This window comes from Aquarana catesbeiana, linkage group LG01 (assembly GCF_042186555.1).
Source record: "Aquarana catesbeiana isolate 2022-GZ linkage group LG01, ASM4218655v1, whole genome shotgun sequence".
NCBI classification, from domain to species: Eukaryota; Metazoa; Chordata; class Amphibia; order Anura; family Ranidae; genus Aquarana; species Aquarana catesbeiana.
Window position 1 is genome coordinate 668,299,696 of NC_133324.1, and position 25,809 is coordinate 668,325,504.

The following is a 25,809-nucleotide window of genomic DNA, read 5'->3' on the forward strand; positions in this document are numbered from 1 at the left end:
ACAACACCTTGATAACGAAAAGTGGCTTCCATGTGTACTTTAGTAAAACTTTGTACAGTTTTAAAGCAGCCTGAATTAGCAGTGAAAAATCACTGAGTATGGCAGCTTTTATTTAAATCTAAAGACACTTTTGCATAGAATAATCTATTAGTTGTAGACAACGTAGAAGCTGCATGGAGTGCGACCTCTCAACACTCTTCGGAATTTGCCATTATAAGCCAGTTCAGCCAAAACGGTCATTTTGTTTTGGACGGAGTGGGGAGTTAGAATTGTTATTGCTGTCTTTGTGCCCAACATGGAGATATCTCCTTGCTTACTGCCCTAGTGATGGCCTCTAATGCGGACAACAAGCAGGTTTCACTTACTGTCAAGTGTCCTTCTGTGCCGGTAACCCAGCATGGAAAATCATTTCAATGGAGTCACAGACAGCAATAAATACCAGACAGAAGGACTTACACTTCCCCACTCTATTCAAAACCAAATTACGACAGATATATTTTGTTTGCAGAACATGCTTACTACCTCTTAAAGCGTAACTTCACTCTTTCAATTAACAATAACTATTTTTAATCCTCAGGCATTAGTAAATAGATAGGTAAGTATATCACATTTAGGCCCCTTGCACATGGGCAGACTGATTAGGTCTGCATGTTAAATGTAGGCAAACCAGATCAGACCCATCCATTGCCCTCTATGGAGCAGCGGATGTCAGTGGACATGTGTCCGTTGACACCCACCCACATTCCAACCACTAAAAACAAGTTTGCTGTCCATCTGGCGGATCGGACGACAGTCGAATGGAAACAGACAGGCAGTCCTTTTCCATCAGAGCGTCCATACAGGAAAGTGGGCTGTGTCCACTCTGCATAAGCAGAGCGGACATGAACCTGTCATCCGTATGCTCACCAGGGATTAGCAGACAGATTCCTTGCTGGGCACGCGGATTCGCTGGCGAAGTCAACTGAATGAAAGTGGCCTTGCTCGTTTTAAAGAAGAAGTTCAGCCAAAAACGATCTAAATCTACTGGTAGCCACATTTTAAGACTGATCTATCTAGCATTGTAAAGAGAAGCCCGGAGTAATGCCCAAAAATAATAAACGTAGGGCTTACATGACTGGGTGAACAGTGTACAGAGACAAAATTGTTAAAGGATATCTGAGTGGAGGAATGGGAGGAAAAGGAGGAGTCTGCAGGAAGTAAAGGAAAGGAGGTCCCTCCCCAGGGTCAGTGTGAGACGGAGGAGACAGCTTCCCACCCACCCTCCCTGGCATAATAGGTGTTGGCTTGTATATCGTAATCTCTTTTTTCTTTCACAGAAGCCTGTTTATAGGATGTCGTGGCAGGTGTTGGTCTTTGTGGGTGAAGAAAGAAACCCCCCAGATAAGGAGAATGCGGGACCCATCGGTAGTATGGGCCCGCTGGTGGTATTCCAGCTAATGTTATTTAGCTGGAATTTGGTAAAAGGGTGCACTGCGGTCAGTGGTTTGGTTGTCTCCGAGCTAGCATGTCAGCTGGAGGCCTATTTTCAGTTAAAGGTACCGCAGTGCATGGTGATGATCGTTATGGTAATTCTGGGGGGGAGGTCCTGCAAAGATCAATGTGACCATTGGAGGTTTAACAGATGTTGCTTTAGAATATGTTAATTTTAATTGAGTTATTAATAAAGGGGCTGCTAAGGCCAATAATTTACTCCAAAAATGGTATGGTCTCCTTTAATGGGAAAAAGGGGAAGAGGTTATGGAGTTGGGTTGGCCGGGTAAGCAATGGGTATGTATCATCTGTTATACCATAGTCAAGCAAAAATTGCTATATATATATATATCTTTTCTGCAGCCACTCCGGTCCGGTCCCACGTTGAGCTGACAGCGGCGGCTTCTCTGTGTAGGCGTGTGCAGAAGAGGCAGCCGATAAAGGAAGCCCCGAAGCAAGTCTATGGGTGACTTCACTTCCCAGGCATTTCCCATCTGTCTCCTGCACTGGCTCGGCTTCAGAAAAGGTATGTACTGTATAGCGATTCTTGCTTTACAGGGTTAGATAGATTAGTCTTAGAAGGTGGTTGCCAGTAGATTTACAGTTCATTTTTGGCTGAACTTCCACTTTAAAAATCTTTTTATCTTACTTAGCTACTCCCTGGTGTCCAGGCCTAGGCAAATGATGTCATACATCCCAGGAGTCTTTAGGAGGGGAGGAGGGTTTTTCACAGCTGAATACACCCTCCTGCCTGCATGCCTGAGCTAAGGGCAGATGGATTCCAGGAAGTAAATGCCACATGAATCATCTGCCCTTACTCAAGATGGCCAGAGCCAGAAATGGTAGTTGGGTGTTTTTTCAAAGTGATTTCTCAACATAATAAAGCATGGATATATGGAAGGATGGGTGAATATTAAAAATGTTTTAAATATTAAAAATGAATTAAATAGCGATTTTGGTTTGTGGTGCTAAGATACAATGTAGTTCAACTTTAAGAAAGTCCAGCACTGACCACATGCTTACTGGCAACCTGTAAATATGTAGCCAAGTCTGACTGCTAGGCTGGTGGCAGAGAGAGATTGTGTTGCCCCTCTGAGTTTATTTGCAACATGTGTAGACTGATTTACATAGCTGTTAAGGTCAATGTTCCAAAATCAGCCCCCCAAAGGTTGCTGACAAATGGTAAACATGTTATACATTTGCGAACTAACGAAAAAGTAAAAAATACAATGCTAAACCATTTTGTTTTCTTTTTATTGAGAAATCTGTCTCCCTGTGGACAACCTAAGACAAACAATCCATAGAAAGTTCCTTGAGAGGTGCACCTTCTAAGTCATTGTAGAACTGGAAGTTGCAGAATCGCCATTGCTATAGGAACTGCATTCACATCAGACCCATGTCTTTGGGGTGTGGGAGGAACCCAAAATACCTAGAGGAAACCCAAGCAAGCTGTTGGGATTCAAACTGAGAACCCCAGTGCTGCAGGGCAGAAGTGCTAACCACTAAGCCAATGTGTTGCCATTCATAGAAAATTCCATGAGAGGTGCACCTTCTAAGTCATGGTGGAACCAGAAGTAACAGAAACGCATATCATTTTTTGGCCGGGCCATTGCTATAGGATCTGTTACCCAGATCAGGTCCAATATTCAGTGCCAGATATATAAAGAATGCTGGTTGTAGAGCAAACATTGTAAGACTCCTAAATTCTCCTATGTTATTCAATTACACGTAAATATGGTCAATTCACTATAGCAGTGGTCTCCAAACTGCAGCCCGTGGGGGCCAGACGACATCAGCCGGTTCAATAAAAACTGTCCGCCATTTGGCCTGTGTCTATGGCAGCCGGTCCAACAGAAGTCGGCCATTCGGAAAAAAAGCAGCCGGGCGGCACGTGATCAGCAATCTCAGCCAGTGGCTGGGAGCGCTGATCAGTGTATTCTGGCTGGGCCGTCCCCCTGTCAGAACACAATAGCTCAGTGGGGGAGATTGCTGTATTAACGTTGTATTGTTAGTACAGCGGCTTCGACCTGAGTTGGCAGTTTGTTTTTGTTTAACCGTTGGGTTGAACAAAAGAAAAACTGATAGTGTGTACTAGGCTAAATGATGAGGGACCATTCCTCACTAACACCATTAATGGGACACTATTCCTCCTACTAAGACCAATGATGGGGCACTATTCCTCCCACTGACACCAATAATGGGGCACTATTCCTCCTGCTAAGACAAATGATGGGGCACTATTACTCCCACTGACACCATTAATGGGGCACTAATCCTCCTGCTAAGACCAATGATGGGGCACTATTCCTCCTAATGACACCATCGATGGGGTACTATTCCTCCCATTGGTACCAACCATGGGGCACTATTCCTCCTGCTAAGACCAATGATGGGGCACTATTCCTCCCACTGATACCGTCGATGGGGCACTATTCCTCCCATTGGTACCAACTTTCCTCCTGTTAAAACCAACACAGTGGTAGTGGATAGCACTTTCACCTAGCAGTAAGAAGGGTCGCTGGTTCGTATCCCAGCCACGACACTACCTGCCTGGAGTTTACATGTTCTTCCTGTGCCTGCGTGGGTTTCCTCCGAGTACTCTGGTTTCCTCCCACACTCCAAAGACATGCTGGTAGATTAACTGGATCCTGTCTAAATTTTCCCTTGTATGTATGAATGTGAGTTAGGGACCTTAGATTGTAAGCTCCTTGAGGGTAGGGACTGATGTGAATGTACAATGTATATGTAAAGCACTGCGTAAATTGACAGTGCTATATAAGTACCTGAAATAAATAAATAAATAATGGGGCAATGTTTACTCCCACGCCGGGACATTTTCTACTCACACAGATCACATTTCGGCCCCTCTAAAGACTGAAAAATAGTAAACTGGTCCTTTGTTTAAAAAGATTGGAGACCCCCTACACTATAGCACAACAGGTGGTATTTTAATTACCATGCCTTCTCTTTTTTTTGATCAAATTTTTTTTCAATTCAGTGGAAGTTTACTATCACAGATTTGCTGACTCTTCCGCATGCATCCTAACTTAACGTTATTGCACAGGTTAACGCTCCTTAAAATACCACTCAATTTATATCAGTAATAAATCTGAGGTTCTACAATGTGTCTACTCAGGAGATTAGAAAAAGCAGTCTCAGGCAATCTGATGTACCCACCAGGAAGTCTCTACATACATTTATTAATCTCTATACTAAAAAAAAAAAAAAAAAAAAAAAAAGCAACAGCGTAGATAACGATATAGAAAAATGAACTGTTAGCTCAGTACAAGTCAATAGCTTGTCAAGTTCAACTTGATCCAGACACACATTCTCTTCCAGATCAGACAGCAGATCATTTCACAGTTAATATTTTGTAAGATAGGGGTTACATGATCACTTAGATTTAACAAGCAAATAAATCCAGAGTGAGATAATAAAGGCAGTAATTCTAGCACTTCTGGGTCATCAACACATTCAGTATATATCATGCAGTGTTAACCTTACTGATAGCCTTTCTGCTGCTCTTCTTGGTGGTGAGAGCAGTGAGTGTCCCTTATAAGCAGCAAAATGTCACATAAAAATGCATATAGCACAGCATGCTGCACACTGACAGCTGCCTCTATCTCATGGGTGACATGTGGAGATTTATCAGTTATCACTATCTTTCCCATTATGGATGGGAACATTTGTACACATGGTCGGACATTGATTGGACATTCCGACAACAAAATCCATGGATTTTTTCAGACGGATGTTGGCTCAAACTTGTCTTGCATACACACAGTCACACAAAGAAAATCCAATCGTTCTGAACGCGGTGACGTAAAACTCGTACGTCGGGACTATAAACGGGGCAGTAGCCAATAGCTTTCGTCTCTTAATTTATTCTGAGCATGCGTGGCACTTTGTGCGTCGGATTTGTGTACACACGATCGGAATTTCCCACAACTGATTTTGTTGTTGGAAAATTTTATAGCCTGCTCTCAAACTTTGTGTGTCGGAAATTCCGATGGAAAATGTGTGATGGAGCCCACACACGGTCAGAATTTCCGACAACAAGGTCCTATCACACATTTTCCATCGGAAAATCTGACCGTGTGTACAGGGCATTAGAATGAAGGTACAACCTTGTTCTATTTTATCCTTTATGAAGGCATAGTCCATTTTGTGCAAAAGATTTAATAAATGCATACGCAATAAAAAAATACAAAATTGCATTTTATGCATTGAAGTCTGCATAGCATTGCCACCTGGATCAGTGCATTGTGGGTGTAACGCACAGTCTCATGCACTTTTAAATCCCAACCCCAGGGGCACAGACCTGGAGGAAATAAACAATAAACAAGTGCAGTGATGTCACCGCACTTGTGCCAGTGCAATCAATGAACCCTTCTGCTGCAGTGGCACATGAGACCTGTAGTCTTTCCATTTGCAGATCCAGGGAGAAGCATCCTTCATTTCCGGTAAGGGGGGAGGGGTTTGGGGGATTGTGACCCTAAAAATGAGTGTAACATAAAACATGTGAAAAAAGGTGTACTAAAACCTGCCATAGACGGTTCGAATCTCAGCATGTTCAGCAAGAACCGGCCACGATACGAACCGCGTATGGGCAGGCTGAATGTACCCAGTTTGATCGACTGATCCACTTGGGTAAAACCAGCCTGACGTTTCTAAAGACTAGTCAAGAATGTCCCATATAAGATCATTATGGAGCCCCAAGCCACATCTAATGGAGTACTCACATTGGGCTCAGTTGATCAGAACCCTGCCCGAAGACAATGCTCCTCCCTCCCTCCCTCATGCTATGCTTGAAAGAAGTGTTCCCAGGCACACTTGCATCATTACCACTGCCAACTCAGTGACCCATGGAGACTTTTGCGCTCAGGCACGGTTTTGCGCTCACACTGAAGCAAACCATATCAGATTCCAAGACAACCATGTCCCAGACCACTTCTTCCACTCGGACCCAGTTTGCTTAACCACATCATGGTATGGTTTGGACCACTCACAGCATTAATGAACCAGACCTAGGGGATAAACCATGCCCAGCTAAAACACCCAGGGGCCTATTTATATAAGGCTGTGTTCATGTCCCAAACATTCACACAGCTGTCACCAAAAATACCTGTATTTTGCCTAATAGGTTTATTTTCTTATGATTGTCAGCTCCATCTAGTGGCCATAATGCTGTATTCTTTTGAAATTCCTGAATCAGGAAAATACTGCATTATACCCAATGGATGGAGCTGATGATCATAGGAAATAATCCTATTAGGCAAATACAGTTAACATATGTGATGGCTGTGTGAATGCTTGGGACATTTGCACAGCAAGGTTTTTATAAATAGACCCCCTAGCATGAGTACACCCTTAAAGGCTGTTCAGCTCAATGGGATCATACCATGGTGCCACCCAATTGAAAACACTAACATTGCAGAATGCTAGTTTCTTTTAGGGTTACTGACATGGGAATTTATAGATAGGCGACTCCTATCCTCATATTGATTTGTGGTTCCAAATTAATAACTACTGCAGTAGGGAACAGACACAAACACTCTTTCCAAATAACTGTTCTGCTTTATTATGACGCAATTGAAGGTTTTTATACACATGATTACGTAGGTATCACATTAATATTACAATTGTACTTTTATGGTAACAAGGGGCGTAACATAGGCAGACTAATTCTAATGAGGACTCGAAAGAATGTAAACATGTACTGAAAACATTATTAGTGCCGTGTGCACAGTGAGGGCAGTGTGCAATACATATGAACTAGAATACAATTACTATATTTATTGGCGTATAACACTCACTTTTTCACCATGAAAATTGGGTGCAAATAGTGCGTGCGTGTTATACGCCAATACTTCAGTTTTAGCTGCCTCGGAGGGGACAGGGAAGGGGGCGGGAAGAGCACCGTCAGATTACATTCAGTGAGAATCTCCTGTTTACTTGGCGGCCTCTGTAATAGGAACTCCTGTCTCCTGGGCCGCCATTGGACCACTGTTCTGTCTATCATAGGAGATTCTCACTGTATGTAATCTGTCGGCGCTTGTCCCGCCCCCCTCCCTGTCCCCTCTGGGCTGCAGATGGGCATCGATCAGGCTGCACTGATGGCAATGGTGAGGCTGCATTGATGTGGACTGATGAGGCTGCATTGATGGCACTTGTGAGGCTGCAGATGGGCACTGATCAGGCTGCATTGATGGCAATGGTGAGGCTGCAGATGGGCACTGACCCTTATTTTACTTTTACAAAGTTACTTATTTAAAATTTAAGTTTTTTTCCTGAAACTTCCCTCTTAAAATGAATGTGCGTGTTATACGCCTGTGCGTGTTATACGCCAATAAATACGGTATATACAGAACTTAAAATTTCCTTTACAGTTACACAAATCTGTCTCAGCTATTTCTAAATCAACATTGTCATGTAGATAACATAGGAAAAAAAGGCAAGAGAGATCACGGATACCAGAACCTCACAATAGACCTGGATCATTGAACAAAATATGAAGACAAGCAATAGAGCTAATTTATATATCATAATTGAGTTTTTTTTTTTGTTTGTTTTTTTAGTTGATTACAGTGACCTGTATAAGGTACTTATTCTGAACGTCTTCAATAGATACAGTACAAACATCAACTATAGGTTTATGGTGAACATATTAGATAGCATTTCCATTCTTGTGCTCCTGAAGGAGTCCTAATCTTTATATAGTCAGAGATTGCTTTGGGTCTTCAGTTCTTTGAACTGACCCCCGTACTACTGCCTGACTTGCTTTCAGGACAGACATATAGAAGAGTCAGTGATGTTATAATAATCTGTGGCTGGGGCAACAAATTCAGTCCATTATCTGGCCAATTCAATTAAAACAATAATGGATGTGATACTGTATTATATAGTAACAACATACACTATTATAACAAACCATGTACTTGTACAAAAAAAAAAAAAAATGACCACATTAGGAGAACTGACTGTCTGCAAACCTATTACATACTCAGAGGACCTTGTGTTCTTTCTGATGTATGAATTTAGTCAAACAGCAGCAGATGACCAGAAGAGCTGGGTGAAAATATCAGATAAGACACTGCAGTTTACTGAATGTTTAACATATGAATTGACATAATAAGGAGTTGGCGTTCTGTTTTTATAAAACATTAGCAGACCTACCCTATGAATTTATTCTACACGAGTTTTATGTGTGCATGCTTAATAATCTGTTTCACTTGTTTTTACAGCTGTTTTTATACTCAGCATATTGCACTTAGCCATATCATTTGCACGGGGCAGCTATTTTATAGCAGTAGTATACTTCACACCTAATATATGTTAAACTAGCAATTATAAAATGATTTCATGTAAGAGCCCATTTTGAGAAATGCACATATGAATACTGGGATACATTCTACATGGGTATTCCACAGCAATGTACAGCAGGACAGTGGGCTGGATTGTTGTGCCTAAGCCGTTTGCAGTAGCAAATTAAGAATTTGACCGTGCAGGCTTGTTGTCTACTGGCGACAAACGGCGGTTTGGGGGCATTTTTATTTCTTTTTTTAATCTCTGAAATGTCCCAAAACCACCTCCTTCAACCGCAATTGTTAGACACAATCAATACCTATGGAACCACCAGCATTACGGTACGTTTGAAAAAAAAAAAACTGCAAAGTGCAGCATTTGGGAGCGGCAACCTTTCAACTTCCCAATTTAAGAGAAGTCTAAAAAACTGCTTGCAAAGATTTGACATGCGTTTTTAACGTGTTTGTAATGGCCAGTTCATACCACATGCAGTCCAGTCTACATCAAAAACACATGGAAAGTAGGTTATATGGTTTCCAAGTTCACACCAGCACGTTAGTTCCAGGGCGTTCCAGTTCCAGATAAAAAAGTAGAACATGCTGCATTTTTCCTGCACTGGACTGTACTGCAATGCAGTAAAACACATTAAAAATGCACTAGAATGCATAAAAAACACACTGGACCCTAGTACAGTGAAAAAAAAAGAAGAAAAAAGCATCTGGAATACATCCAGAAACGCATCATAAACGCAACAAAAACACCCCCAATGCATCAAAAACGTGCATGTAGAGACACATCTGGAACAGATCTGGAGTGCGTTTTTGTGTGGTGTGAATTGGTCCTTAGTGCTTATTGGTGCAGTCTACCTAATGGAATCACCCACATTCCTGTTAGTTTTGTGAATAATAAGGGGGCACCCTGCCATGCTTTATGGCTCCCTGGCATAGAGTCTCATGCATTCTGTAAAATAATTGATAAAACCTAGAGGGGCACAGGAGCTTCCCTGCAATGGCCCTGACAGGTGGCCGAACCCGAGAGTGGAGGAGCAGAACAGAAGCCCTTCCACCAAAAAATAGCTTAGCAGGTGCCCCAGCCCACATTTGTCTATCCTATCTGCCTAATAAAGTTCTTAGGTTTATATATGTTATAATACCACCAAACAATCTTTGTAAAATTAACTCTAGGCCTGGTTCATGCTGAACACCGCACACGTTCCTGTGCAATTCACATGCGATTCTGTGTGGCGCAGTGCGATTTGAGCTATTCATTTTGAATGGCTCAAATTGTACTGCATCTGCATGAAAAAGGTGCGGGCAGCTTTTTTTTTTCATTTGCACTGGAACCAGATCGCATGGGTCCAAACACCCGGTTCAGGCAAATGCACTGTGTTTTGCAACCTGCTTTTGGGGTATCATTAACATTTAATTGACGCTCGCAGCAGATCGCATGAACACAATGTGCGATTGCTATGCAGTGCTGGAAACACACACAAATTGCTGTGTTTCCCGCATCGCATTAGTGTGAACTAGGGCTTACATTTACCAAATCTATGAAATATGAGGACCTAACCTATCCTATCAAATTGTATACATTCAGGCAGGCCCTTTGCACCATATAGTTGTTGGTAGATCTAAAAAAGATTGTAATGTACGCCGGTTTTGCGGTGCCGCGTCAATATGAAAAAATAGTTCCTGCACTATTTTTGGCAATTTTGGGTGCGACCTGCATAGACATCTGTGCACGAAGCTGCACAGATGTCTTCCAAGTCGCACCCGAAGAAGCACTGATGCGCAGCTTTGAAATTGTACGATTTCAGAGGAAGTCGCACGATGGTAAAGCCGCAGTCAACGTGAACGAAGGCTTGAAGGAGTTTGTGCAATCAGGCTGTAACATATGTGGTGAACTTTATATCTGGTTTGCCAGGACTGCAAGCTAAAGGCTCCAAAGGGCATTTGTACTAAAAGGGTTGTACAAGTCCTGCAGTGAAACACTACAAACTAAAAAAAGTGATAAAACGATAGGAAATCAGGTAAGTGAAAATAAGGTGACCCTTTTTTTTAACCATGCATTAGGATCGGATTCTACAAAAGGCAATAGGAAAGACTGGACCGAGCAGCTGCTACCATCTGCAGCCCTACTAATACTTTTGTAGTCATACTTAATATCTTTATTTGCTTTGGTCCTCACGCTGTTTACTTTACATAAGTGAAAAAATAAACGTGTCCCAAAACAAAAAGGCTCTATTTCATGTCTGACTCCAAAACAAATAATAATAGATTTATACAATAATAAATTATAAGGAACTCTGAAGCTGAAGGATAAATACAATCTCCAGGACACCAAGGGTGCTGCTAGATCCTGGCACCCACGACTGGTGCCCCAGCTCTTCTACCGAGTGAACCAGGTCTCCTTTGATACATGGAGTTGATACAAAGTTATGCATATTCCAGTTTTGAAACATTGTGTCATTTATCTTTTTTTATTATTAATCTATTATTATTTCTTTTGTTTTCATCTAAGAAATAGTAGCACATTGGAGTCTTTATTTTAGCCATGCGATCAAAATATGATTAAAAAGATAGTCTGAAGCCGGCCTTACGCTGATTTTTCATGCATGCTAAGCCCCCCGTTCACACTGGTGCGACTTGTCATGTGATTTGACAGTTACAAATCGCATGACAAGTCGCACCCTGTTGCCGACAATTGAACCGCTCATATATTTGCGACTCATGTCGCTGCCATTATGAAAAAAGTTTCCTGCACTACTTTTTTACCAATTGCATTGCGACTTGTATAGACTTCCGTTAAAGTAAGTCGCAAGCCAGATTGAAATCAGCAGTGCTCCTAGTGCAACGACAGCTGCAGCACCACATTTTTTTTTTAGCTTTTTTGTGTTTTTTTCATTCATTTGAAAACGCTCCAAAAGAAGCTCATGTACCAATTTTTGGCACAGAGCCAGGAGCATTTGGCGGTGTGATTTTTGCAGACAAAATCGCACCACGTATGGGTTGCCATTAAGAAATAATGGCATCGCAAACGCGTTGCGAGCGTGATTCTGTCTGCATTTCCAGTACGCTCAGATGTGAACAGACCATAAAACCTAGAAGCTGATTGGTTATTATGCACAGCTGCACCAGATTCTGTGTGCATTAGTTTTAGTAAATCCCCCCAATGATTACTGCTATTGGCTATAACCTGTGGCAGTAATCGCATGTAAAAAAAAAAAAAAAAATCGAACACGCTGTTTGTACCTAAGTCAATTGATGGATCAACTTGGGTACAATCAGTCTGCCCATAGATGGATCAAATTTTGGGTGGTCCCTGCTGAACCGGCCGAATTTCGATCCACTTATGGCTGGCTTAACAATTTCCTCTATCCACAATATACAGCACTGATGGACAAACCTTCCACTATCTGCCTATCTGATTGGATGCGGCTGCATTTGTGCCAACAATTTTCCAGCCATTTCTTCGATTTTTTTAAATCAAGGGATGTCAGGCAGGAGTTGTCCAAAAGGGCCACCCACTGAGTGAATTTCATCCAGTTCTTGAGAAATTTGTACAGTATATGTCATCATTGAGTCCTACCAGCCCCTGAACATTTTAATACATGTTGAGGTACTGCATTCTATTAGGACCCTAGAAATGCCCCTGTAGCACACGATATGTATATAGTGATAAGTAGTTAAAGCGGTTGTATACCTTTATTTTTAACTTTTACCTACAGGTAAGCCTATAATAAGGCTTACCTGTAGGTAAAAAAAATATGAGCCGCTGACTGCAGCGGCACATGCGCACAGGGGATTCTCGGCTGACAGCCCGGCAAACTCCGGAGCTTGCCGGCCAGAAGTCTCCCGCGCGCATGCGCGGGAGTGACGACATCGCGGCTCCGGCCACTCACAGCGCCGGAGCCGCGATACCCGGAAGTCACGCCGAGGGGAGATGTCAGCTCCCTCGCCGTGGACCAGGTGAGATGCCGGCGCCTCGTTCTAAGGTAAGTATCTCATAATGAGCTAGTATGCGGTGCATACTAGCTCATTATGCCTTTTCCCTTGCAGGTGTAGAAAAAAAAAAAAAAGACAGCGGATATACAACCGCTTTAAAGCGAAAATAAACCCCAAACCAAAAATAATAATATAGTAATATAATGTAGCAGACCAATTTTTAAACTTTTTCTTTTTGAGGCTTTTTTTCTTTATGTTTACCTGGTGATCCTGCCAGTAACACATTTCCTTCTTAAGGTGTCGCCACTCTGGATGGAGGAGAAATGGAGACACCCTTGGACAGCAGCATTGTCAGTCTGAGGAGAGGGTAGTGTTAAGTTGGCCGTACATTATACAATTTTCTTATTCAATTTCCTTTAGATTTACCTTCAACTATGTAGTGCCTGATTGCATACAAATTGAAAGTGTTTAGATTTGACCCCATATTATATGGTTTTGGTAAACCTAAGAGCCCTTGCACACTGGGGCGGGGGGCGGCGTCGGCGGTAAAACGCAGCTATTATTAGTGGCGTTTTACCGTCGGTATGCGGCCGCTAGCGGGGCGGTTTTACCCCCCGCTAGCGGCCGAGAAAGGGTTAAATACCACCGCAAAGCGCCTCTGCAGAGGCGCTTTGTCGGCGGTATAGCCGCGCCGTCCCATTGATTTCAATGGGCAGGAGCGGTATACACACCGCTCCTTCACCGCTCCGAAGATGCTGCTGGCAGGACTTTTTTTACCGTCCTGCCAGCGCATCGCTCCAGTGTGCAAGCCCTCGGGGCTTTCACACTGGAATGAAAGCAGCGGCACTTTCGGGGCGGTTTGCAGGCGCTATTATTAGCGCAATAGCGCCTGCAAACCGCCCCAGTGTGCAAGGGCTCTAAGAAAGTACAATAAAATTGTATAATGTATGGCCAGCCTTAGGCTGCATTCACACATCAGTGTTTTGAATTGCAGGCAGATTTGCCGCGAATCTACCCCCGATTTGAAAGCGCTGATGTGTGATTGGCAAATCACAGGACTCGCATTTGAGATGGCCGTCATTTGAATGGCACCTCAAATCGCGCGCAAAAGTAGCTCCTGAACTTTTTTTGGGCGACATGCTTCCCGCAATGCCTGTTGCTGCAATTGCAGCGCGATTTATCATGCGACAATCGCGGCAGACCCGCGCCACGATTTGAGGTGTCATTCAAATGAATAGCACCTCAAATGCGAGTCCCGCGATTTGCCATTCACACATCAGCGATTTCAAATCACGGGCAGATTTGCACCAAATTTGCAGCCTAAGATGCACAGATTTTAATGCATGTGACTAACAAATTAAAAAAGACTGTATAAGCAATTACAGGAACAGTATTTTCTTCTTTTTTTTCGGGATAAAGCTTTTACATAAATGAATACAAGATGATCATTGTAAACACCCCTTTTAGTGTTAAATGTTTTGTCTCAACCCTTTAACTCCTACATCTGCAGAAGAGTTTAGACTGTTAAGGCTCCATACGCACTAGCATTTTTTTTACGCTAAAAAAAATGCTTGAAAAAAAGGCTGGATAAAAAAAAACGCTGGTATTAGCTTTTTGTAGTAGTGTATTGTTAGAGTTTTAGTAGCGTTTAGGCATGTTTAAGAGTGTTAGCATTTTTTTGCAGTTCTTAAAAAAAAATCCCCCTAAAAAAATGCTATTAGTAGCGTTTAGCAGCGTTTAATGCCGTTTCTGCTGGACAAACGCTCCAAGAAACTGATATTAGACTCTGAAGCTCAAAAAATCCTAAGGCAAGGTTCACACTGCTGCAGTGCGAATTTGATCCGATTGCGTTGCGAATTTGCATTGCGAATCCTTTATGTGTTCTTGCGATTCTACTGCAAATTTTGCAATCTATGGAGCTGAATTCGCATCACACACAGATCAAACTCGGACAGGACCCTTTTTTTTATACAGCTTAGATTCGCAATGCATTGATGTGAACGGCACTCATGGAAAACAATGTTATTAAAATGACTTGCGAATTTGAGCAATCGCAACGGCTCAAATTCGCAAAAAAAAAATCTGCAGCAGTGTGAACCTAGCCTAATAGCCTAAAAGTAGTGTGCATGGACACATAGGATAACACTATTTAGCTTCAAGGAGCAGTAAAATGCTAGTGTGCATAGAAACTAAGCCTCTGTTCACATCAGTGCGATTTGACAATGTCAAATCGCATGTCAAATCGCAGCCTTTTGCCGGCAACGGCACTGTCCCAATTCAGCTGAACTCGCATGTTCAGTGTGAACAAGGGCTAAAGGAAATTGAAAAATAACAGACTTACTGGCCAGATCACCAAGTGAAAATAATCAAACTAGCGCAGCCATCACACCTAAGAATTGGTAGGCTGCATTGTATTACATTTTTGGTTTGTGGTCTATTACTGCATTAAAGGCTTTTTACAAAGTGATGCTGGAAAAAAAAAAAAAGAGCAAGGAAATGATCCACACCTGGGACAGAAGCCGGTCCACCTTCTCTTGGACTATGGAGCTGAGCTGATCCACAGATAATCCAGGCACATGGAAGATCTCCCCAGACTGGCCATGCTCTATAGTCCCCATCCTGTCCTGCAGCTCTCTATTCTTCCCATTCAGGTACAGGCAGGATGCTAGAGAAAAGAGAGACAGCACCAAAGCCAGGAAGCTGGGCAAAGTCCTACTCCAGGTTGTCCATCCATCCCTTGGCTTGTCCTCCTCACCCTTCTTCAAGTTGTAGACCACCTTCTTCCCAGCTTCTGCCTTCACCAACATCTCCCTTGGTGGTGGATCGATACCTTCAATGGGGTGATGATGAGTAAGGTCCTAAAGGAGACAAGTGGAGAGAGGTGAAGGTAGGTGAAGGTAGGTAGGTGTCTCCTCCAGAGTGGTGCTCCTGGTCACTCTCAGCTCTCTGCAGTCATTTGGGACTTGTTGCTCGCTCCTGTGGTAGCCCCCTGGATTGAGCTGTGCTCCCCTTTGTAGGAATAGAGTTGTAGGCAGGGAAATGAAAGACTTGGAGAGAGGTGGGAAACGTGCTAGAAGAGCGGCTCGGAGAAGTGTGTGTTTTCCTGCCCCCTTGTGTGCTTTAAATATCCGAGCTGTCAGTGGAAGCGGCAGCGGCGGCGCGCAGTGCCCAGTCTATGGAGACAGCGAACGGCACCTCCCCGCCCAGGACACTCGCTGGATCGGCCTCATTAGCATACAGCATGAGCGGTGAAGCATAGGACCTCGATCAACACTGCCTGATTGGCTGCTCGGCTGGGGCTCATTAACATAATAGGAGCAGGCTGCTGGGCATGGGGAGAGTGCCAGTGATGGGACTGGCAGCACTGCAGACAAGGGTACATTGGGCTCATCATACAGCCAGGACCAGGAGGATACTCCAGTCCTATGTCACATCACTTACTCTCATTCCTCTGGAGGTACTTTTCCTGATTCTGACTGCTGTCCTACTTCATTTGCCACCTTAAAGTGGCACTAAACTCTGATTAATATATATATATATATATATATATATATATATATATATATACACATACATATATATATATATATATATATATATATATATATATATACATATATATATATATATATATATATATATATATACACACATATATATATATACACACACATATACATATATATATATATGTATATATATATATATATATATATATATATATATATATATATATTTATATTTATACACACACTATATTGCCAAAAGTATTTTGCCATATGGCACTGCGTCACTTTAACTGACAATTGCGCGGTCATGCAACGCTGTACCCAAACAAGATTGAAGTCCTTTTTTTTAATATATATATACACACACACACTATATTGCCAAAAGTATTTTGCGATATGGCACTGCGTCACTTTAACTGACAATCGCGCGGTCGTGCGACGCTGTACCCAAACAAGATTGAAGTCCTTTTTTTTTTCCCCGCAAATAGAGCTTTCTTTTGGTGGTATTTGATCACCTCTGCAGTTTTTATTTTTTGCGCTATAAACAAAAAAAGGCCGCCAATTTTGAAATTAAAAAAAAAAAAAAAGCAATTTTTTTAACTTTTTGCTATAATAAATATCCCAAAAAAATATATATATATAAAAAAATCATTTCTTCTCAGTTTAGGCCAATATATAGTCTTCTACATATTTTTGGTAAAAAAAAAAAAAACAAAAAAAATCACAATAAGCGTATATTGATTGGTTTGCGCAAAAGTTATGGCGTCTACAAAATAGGGTATAGATTTATGGCATTTTTATTATTTTTTAAATTTTTTTTAATAGTAATGGCGATGATCTGCGATTTTTAGCAGGACTGCGACATTGTGGCGGACAGCTAACTGACATTTTTGAAAAATTTTTGGGAACCAGTGACATTAATACAGTAATTTGTATGGAATTTGGTAATGATATGAAGAAAAGCAGTAAAATAGATCCCCACCACAGAGACCACTTTTATCTGAAAGCGGACTGCCTGCTGAAGAAGAGGATACTGGGGTTATGGCAGCTATCTGCTGCCATAACAACGGTATTGCTCTTCAAACAGCTGACGTATATCCATGTCCGTAAGTGGTTAAAGATACTTTATGAAATGAAATGATAAATGCCATAATGAAAGTGCAAGTATCTTTTCCCTCCAGAGTTCTCATTCCAGAAACACTCTGTCTGCTGCTTCTGGATCATCACAAAGTGTTTCTTCACCAGCAGCATCTTCAGGTAAGGAAGCGTTACAAACCCTGGCCTCACAAAAATATATAATCCCTTCATTTATAGATAAAATGACACCTGAAAATCAGGAGAACATTGATCAAGCTCTTTCAAGAGCAATATATGCTTCTGGATCAGTATTGCCAATAACTGAAAATGCATATTGCCTGTTATCATGTATAGCATAAATGTTCTTAACATATACAGTCATTCCATTTGTAATATAAAAATACAATAAAAAAAAAAATGCAAGTTTAGTTTATTTACTGAATAAGCTGTAATTTTATTTCAAGTATAATACTTTATATACACTGCATTTCACCTTCCCAGTGTAACAAAATGACTTTCAGTTTGTAAAGTTGCTCCACACTGAATTTTTTAAAATTATTCCAAAATGTCTATATTTCCAGGAAAAAAAAACAGGGTAAAAAAAAGCTTCAAACTTTCCGGAAATTTACATCTCTAGCTCTATATAGCTAATCCTACCCTCCTTCAGTGTGTCTTTAGTTTCTGTTCTAAGGACATGTAATTGCTGGAGCTAAACATACTTACATTTTTTGAACTATCTGATTGTCACCTGTGGGGATCTGCACAAGTTTAATGTGTTGCACCCTCCTAGCATAGGATGCTAGGTAAATTTACTTTTTGACTCCTTCTGTAATCAAGGGAGCAATGATTGTTTGGCCTGGTCTGTTCAGTGTATCACAGACTGGGAGTTTGATTGCTTTTCTCTGCCTCTGGAAGAAGCTTCCTGAACTTAGGGAGAGATGCAAACAACCAGCCTGAAAATGTATCATGCTCTAGCCAATCCCTAGAGAGGAGTGTCCAGAAGGGGGCTGGAAGGGTGATAAATAGCCTGAGGCACTGGAGAGCTGGGTTCTCTTTCCACAGGAGAGTTCCAGAGCCTGAGGGGCTGCTGCCTTCAGACGGCCCATGGACTGTGCAGTTGTTTAGAGGTCTCAGCAGTATTAAAGCTGAGGGCCTGGATGGACCTTGTTAGAAACTAATTGCAGGACCTCACCAAAAGGGATGTGGTCTGGAGAAGGACTGTCTCACTCACTGGACCATGTCTGGGGGAAGATGGAAGGTGGCAGCGGTCCCGGGGACATGAGTAAAGACCCTAATCTGATCCCTTTGATTGTATAGTGTTCTGGAGACTGCACTGGGTACCAGCAGTTGTGCATTGGAGCAAGGTAACCAGATGCCAAAGAGTGGTCATGGTCTTCAGCTGTAAAGCCTTAGACTGCTCAAAAACCTTCCTCATGGTCCCTAGCTGTGAGGCATTAAACTTTTCAACAGCCACAAATGCTTAAGGAGAAGACTGTCCTCTAATTGCTAAGTACTAATTGTTTTAGAGTAACCATGCCCCTCTCCTGCTAAAGTTTCTTCTTGCAATACATCTTAAAAAGACATCCCCTTAACAGTGGTATTAGAGCCAGTGTGAATGAACTGGTGCTTATGGGGACGTTTAGCCTCTGTACTTTTAAAGAAGAACCAGATAATACCAACAGCATTTATGTGGATAGCTTTCTAGGATCTGCAAGATGTCTTTTGGATCAAGTCACTGTCTGCTAATTCTACTAAGACTGTAAGTTACTGTACTGTAAGTATCTTATCACAACTAGATCAGTTGTAAAGATCACATTTGCAGTGCTTAGATTGAAGGGGCAGAACAGTATGCATTTATATATAATTGTGACTGTGAAGTGTTCAAGTAAATAGTTAAAAGGCTTTCTTCTTCCCTATCTAACCCTAGGATGAGAAATCATCAGGTAAGTTATTGTTGCAAGTGTGGGCTGCTGTGTGGATCTGCTACTGTAAGGCCTATAGCGTGAAGGACAGCTGCAGAATGCAACATGGGTCAGGCTGGAGATGCCTCTGTGGGTGTGAGCTAAGGCAACTGTTAAGTCCCCCAGATACCCCCAGGAGTTTTGGGTCCACAGTAATTAGGGGACCACTTCCTTGTTCAGACCTGAATCAATTAACAAGTAAATGTGCTGATAAAACAGCTCATCACGAGGTAGACCACCATTACACAATATGGCTCTCTAATGCCCCGTACACACGGTCGGATTTTCCGATGGACATTGTCCGATCGGAGCGTGTTGTCGGAAATTCCGACCGTGTGTGGGCGCCATCGGACATTTTCCATCGGATTTTCCGACACACAAAGTTGGACAGCAGGAGATAAAATTTTCCGACAACAAAATCCGATCGCGTCAATTCCGACCGTGTGTGGCCTGTTCCGACGCACAAAGTGCCACGCATGCTCAGAAGAAATTCCGACACGGGACAGCTCGTTCTGGTAAACTTAGCGTTTGCAATGGATACAGCACTTTCGTCACGCTGCAATGTAAAAAATGGTTTAATACAGCGCACTCTCTTCTTCTTTATAATGTGACAAGAATTAAGTAGTTTTGCTGCTCATATTCACACACACTTCTCACAAAGTTTTATTTGTGTTTTTTTAGTGGGATTCCCTCAATATATTGTTATTAGTTGTCACATCTGACAGTTTTATATTTTTTATGTTTTTTTTATTTTGGATTTTAAGCCTTTTTTTTTCTTTAATGTTTGGATTTTTTCCAAGGCTGATCTTTGTTCAATGTTATTTTTATTTTTACTCCAGAATATTTTTGTGTGTGTTTTGTGTGGCAAGTTACCCCAACACCATTGATATCTTTTATTATTTAATCTCCATGAGATTTTTTGTTGTTGGTGTCCCTTGTTCATTTCACATTGTATATTTGAAATGTACCTGAATCCTCACAAACAAACCATCATTTTTGAAGTAAAACACATAGGAGAGTATAATTCAAAACAAAAATCCTTTATTAAGGGCTCAGAACCAAACAAAGAGGAAGGCAACACTGGATCAACAGGAGAAATTAGTGAAGCCTGGGACCCCCACGGCAGACATCAATTCTTAAACCTCAAAATTGGTGGCCTGAGGAGTCCATATGTAAGGGAGGGCAGTCTGGTCCGGGATTCACAGAGATCCGGATAGCAGCAGATGACATCAGTGTCACCAGGCTGTGGTACCACAAGAGGCTGCATCTTTTGGCCGACCAGACTGGATCCAGGGTCCTCACTGTCTGGTCTTCCTTTCACACTTCCTTCCGGGCTGTGGCTGTGCAGTTGGAGATGTGGCAGGAGGAGGAGTAGGACCTGGAGGAGGAGTAGGACCTGCAGGAGGAGGAGGAGGACCATCGCGAAGGTGTGTTTGAGGTGTAATTTGGCCCCTCATACCTTTCGCCAGAGCCTCAGATATGAGGGCCTCACACATGGCTTTTTGGCCCTCCTCCATCCTCTGCATTTTATATGCTATGAATGCAGCAAAGTTCTCCTGCCTGGTGTGTGGTGCTCCCAGGACCTCTGTAGCCCTACAAAAAAATCTGATAGCAGCCTCCTCTAGGGTACTCCTCCTACTGCCACTTTCTCTTTCCAGGGGGATGGAGGGACCTGCAGATCAGCCAGCCGGCTCGGCCCGGCCACCTCCTGGCTGAGACTTCCCTGTGTATGAAAAAGGACATGGTTTTAGTTTTTGCATCATCAATCACAATCCTAAATTAGTACTCCCAACTAACATCTAGTTCACATCATTGATTGGACAAGCAGAAATATTTAGAGGAATGCTATACCTGGCTCAATCTGGGCTCCTCCACATGTGGCCTGGAAGGCCCAGGTTGGGCGTCAGAAGCCTCAGCCGGGGGGGAAGGAAGCGTGGAAGGAAGACTGGAGAGTGATGACCTGGGTTCAGTCTGGCCTGCCAGAAAGTGCAGCCTGTCGTAGTACAACATCCTGGGGACATAGATGTCATCTGCTGCTCCGGATCTCTGCGAATCCAGGACTTTATTGCGCTCCCTCAGATATGTGCTCCTCAGGCCACCAATTAATATCTTTAAATAAGTGATGTCTGCCGTGGGGATCACCTGCTTCACAATTTCACACAATTGCTCCAGTGCTGCCTTCCTCTTTGCTTGGTTCTTGTAATGGGGGTGTTTAAACTCCCACAGACAGGGCAGCTCCCTTAGCATCTCTATGAAGACTGAAATGAAGTCCTGATCTTTCAGTACCATATCCATGTTCACTGCAAGACACAACACAAGACAAAGCCTAATGTCACACCAAACTCTCCTAATCTTGTTACAATATAGGCCTCAATCTATAGAAGCAGTATAGGCCCAAGTTTGTCTCTTACCTTCGTTCTTACGATCACCGCGTTCAATGCTCCTTCCTCCGCTCACAGATCAAACGTAATACGCACGCGTGTTACGCTTTATATACACTGCGCATGCGTGTAACTCCGCCCGCCCCTGACGTTCTTTCCAGTGTATTCCCCGCCCCTTTTCGTTCGGCGCAGTGGGGGAAGAGCATGATGGCGGACATACAGCAGGTGCGGGCTAATTGTAGCAACGAGGAGGAGGAGGAGGAGGAGGAAAGGGCGGATCCAGGCACGTCCCGATCCAGAAGGAGACGTTTTAAGGCCACAAATATGTCGTTTGGGGAGATGTTGGAGATGGTCGACATCATGAGGAAGTCCGACTATGACGGAAAATATGGGCCTTACCCCAACCCCAATATCCGAAAGGCCAAAATCATGGCGAAAGTGGTCAGGAGTCTAGAGCGGAATTTTGGGGTACGAAGGTCTAAAGATCAGCTCAGGAAGCGGTGGTCGGACCTGAAGTTGAGAGAGCCAGAGCAGTACCGAAAGATCCGGAGAGTGCTGCAAAAAAGTAAGTAGTTGTGCTGTGTTCCTATTCTTTCTGTCTTTATTACGTTCGTTCTGCTCCATATGCTTTGATTAGTTGTAACGTTTCCAAAGGTCAACTTTAATGTTCATGGGCACATTATTCGTTCGTATCAAACATTTTTCTTTCGGCCTCTAGAACACCATTGTTTAGGCCATATGCATTTTCACACATTTTTGGGGGCCTACTTGGATGCCAAATATTTGTTTGTGTAGATGGATTTGTTACTAGAATGAAATGCAAACTAGATTGTGTGTAAGGAGAGGACACTGAGCAGCTGTTTTCACATCTGGACACTGGAGCACTAGTGTGGGACACAAGAACACCATTTTTATTAGGGGGCCACACAGGTGCTCCAGTGTATACTATAGGGGGGTCTCCATCTGTGAAGCTTGTACCAAACAGGTAAAGTATTGCAGCTTGACAAAGGGCAATAAAAAATATACATCTTGGAACTCGGCTAAAATAGACAATTGTACCCCACTTCCAAGCAATGTTTCCTATTTCTATAGTTCTGCCATCAAATATCTGTGTGCTAAGTATACCATTTTTGTTTTACATAGGGGAGAAAAGACTCGGACACCCCTCATCCCAGGAGACCAGAGACCCCCCACCTCTGGAAGAAGGTGAAATACCAAACCAAGAAGAAGAGCAGGAGGAAGAAGAAGACGTGGTGGAGATTGGCACCACAACAGGTGAGTGTCTGCAACCACAGACTCAGGTAAAAGAGATGGATGTTGGCAGATTTTTGAGACCTGTTTTTTTTGTTCTTTATCTCTTTTTAGGTGATCGTGATGTGAGGGATCCAGAACGCTTTACATCTGAAAGTGCCCAGATACTGATCGGGGAGATCATGGGGTGTAATCTCCAATTGCAAAACATACATCAACAAATCAGTGATGTTATTAAAAAAAATAATAACATCATTGATGTTTTGGGACGAATTTAAACCCCACAAAATCACCTGTTTTATCGTACCAAACTTTTTTCAATGTTTAGAAAAGCCAAATTTGGAGGATGCACACAGTGTGCCAACATGTGCTATCTGCCATCACGGGAGATCAATGGACGCGTTTTGGGGGGGCAACCCTTTCCTCAATTATAAAGTAGCGTTGAGGAAGGGCTTGCTCCCCCCAAACACGTCCCTTGATCCCCCATGATGGCAGATAGCACATGTGGACATTTGTAAATTGGTGTGCATCTTCCAAATTTGGCTTTTCCAGGGGTGATTTCCCCCCATCTGAACGCTATATCAAACCCAGTTCCTAAATACTGATGTCTGATATAGCCTTCAGGTTTTACCATATGTGAACTTTGTAAGTTCAAGTTTTTTGGCTTTCTTGTTGGTTTTACACAGGCCTGTTTTATCTGAAATGGATATTTTGATTTTTCATAATGCTACTGCAAACATTGTTATACAACAAACATGTTGGTTTGTTTTAAAAACCTTTGGTAAATGCGCATGTGATTGTGCAGGTATAAAAAAGTGCCTTACTCAAGAATGTGTGGATTATTGTCTCAACACTACAACACTTTTGGGGTGATGTAATTGTTGTTTTATGCACAAATGGGGGTTATTTCCTAAGGGCAAATCCTCTTTGCACTACAAGTGCAGGTTCAGTGCAGTTGCAAGTGCACTTGTAGTGAAATGTGTTTTTGCATTTAGGAAGTACCAGCCAACACTGTTTTTTATAAGGTTACCCAATCACGACATTTTCTGCACTCAACACATTTCTGTCAGGGTCAGCTAAAACAAACACAAGCAGTAAATGGCCACCAAGAATTTCTTTTGGTTGTTTTTTATTTGAAAAAGGTGTCACATATTGTCTGGCATATTGATAGCCCCCCTACCCGCAAAGAACTCCAGGTATCGTAACCGGACATCACGGGCATTCAGGGAGGGCAAGCCAGGACGGCCGCTTTCAAGTGCCGTCATTGTTGATGTATTTGGGATTCCGGCCTCAGGCCCAACTGAGCCAGCATAGTTGGCTGAATGTTTTCGTAGAAAATTATGGAGAACACAGCAGGCAAGTATTATATGGTTCAGTTTATACTCCGCCATATGGATGGGTGTCATAAATAATCAGAACCGGCTGGCCAGGATTCCAAATGTGTTCTCCACCACTCTTCGGGCTCTGGCCAGCCGGTAATTAAAAACCCTCTGTTCCGGGGTGAGGGTCCTCATCGGGAATGGCCGCATCAGGTGGTCCCCCAGCACAAATGCTTCATCAGCAACGAACACAAATGGGAGACCTTCAACATTGTCCTCTGGAGGTGGCAAGTCCAAGCTGCCATTCTGGAGACGCCTGTAGAACTCCGTCTGGGCGATCACTCCACCATCGGACATCCGGCCATTCTTCCCCACGTCCACATACAAGAACTCGTAATTAGCCGACACCACCGCCAACATCACTATACTATTAAACCCCTTGTAATTATAATAGTATGACCCCGAGTTGGGTGGTGGGACGATGTGGACGTGTTTCCCATCAATTGCCCCTCCGCAGTTAGGAAAGTCCCACCGCTGGGCAAAGTGGGAGGCCACAGTCTGCCATTCCTGTGGCGTGGAAGGAAACTGTTGAGGAAAAAACAATAAACATTACTATTTTTTCACAGAAACCTGGCAAGCAGATTAGACACAAACATTATGGGTCAACCTCCAGATAGCATTTATTAAGGGGAATTTAACAACAACAAAGTATAAGGTACACCTATCATATTCCCCCCCCCCCCTCTCATGGGCCATTTCTAACATTATAGGGGGGGGAACTCTTGGACAGGTAACCCTCTTCACTTCATTGAGAGATGAATGCCTAAATACAGGGTATTACTTGGAACAGCCCCTCCTTAGTTACACTATTGGCAGACCACTGGACAGGTAAGAAGTGTCATAATACAAAAATATAAATACACACTGTACACATTTGAGCACATTTGGACATTCTGCTATTACCTATCAAGATCATAATAGGATACAAGAACTTGAAAAAGTACCATTGGAAAGTATACAGGCAGGCCCTTGCACTACATGCTTTGGGGAATTCATCCATAAATCTGAGCACTAAAGAGATGGGTATAGTGTGTATGGGTTTGGCAAAGTCAGCAGATAGATGATTGAGGATAGAGAATTGGGATCAGCTGACTTAGCAGTTGGGGGAGGGAGGGTTACCAAAAATTTGTGGACACCACAAAAAAAAGCCTCTGGCCCTCTGCCTGAATTTAAATCAAAAATAACATTTCCAAACATTTTAGGGGGTGTTTGGGGTAAAGCACTACTATGGAGCTGATAAAATACATTGTTAAGTGACTACATGAGGTGAATATAGGCCAGGAGACACCATGCTGGGGAGGTTATTGAAGGGCAAATATGTATGAAGGACCTAAAATAATAATGACATAAAAATCCAGCATGCATGAGGACAAAGGGGACATTCACAGCATAATACAATCATGGTAATTAGGGAATGAGGAAAGAAATACAATATATTATCAAACATTCAATACAATAAAATGTGATATAAAAGGATAAAAATCTTACCTTCATATACTCCTTCTGTAGGACCTGGATGATGGCAGAACAGG

General features: G+C 42.6%; 1 protein-coding gene across 1 annotated transcript in view; it reads right to left on the bottom strand.

Moving 5' to 3' along the window:
• The window catches only part of COL25A1 (collagen type XXV alpha 1 chain), a 657,401-nt gene extending 641,482 nt beyond the window's left edge, over positions 1-15,919 (bottom strand). Inside the window, exon 1 of the mRNA XM_073602240.1 lies at positions 15,227-15,919. Within this exon, the coding sequence (XP_073458341.1) occupies positions 15,227-15,526 (300 nt within the window). The 5' untranslated portion in view covers positions 15,527-15,919. The remainder of the gene's footprint in view (positions 1-15,226) is intronic.
• Positions 15,920-25,809: the final 9,890 nt, after the last annotated feature.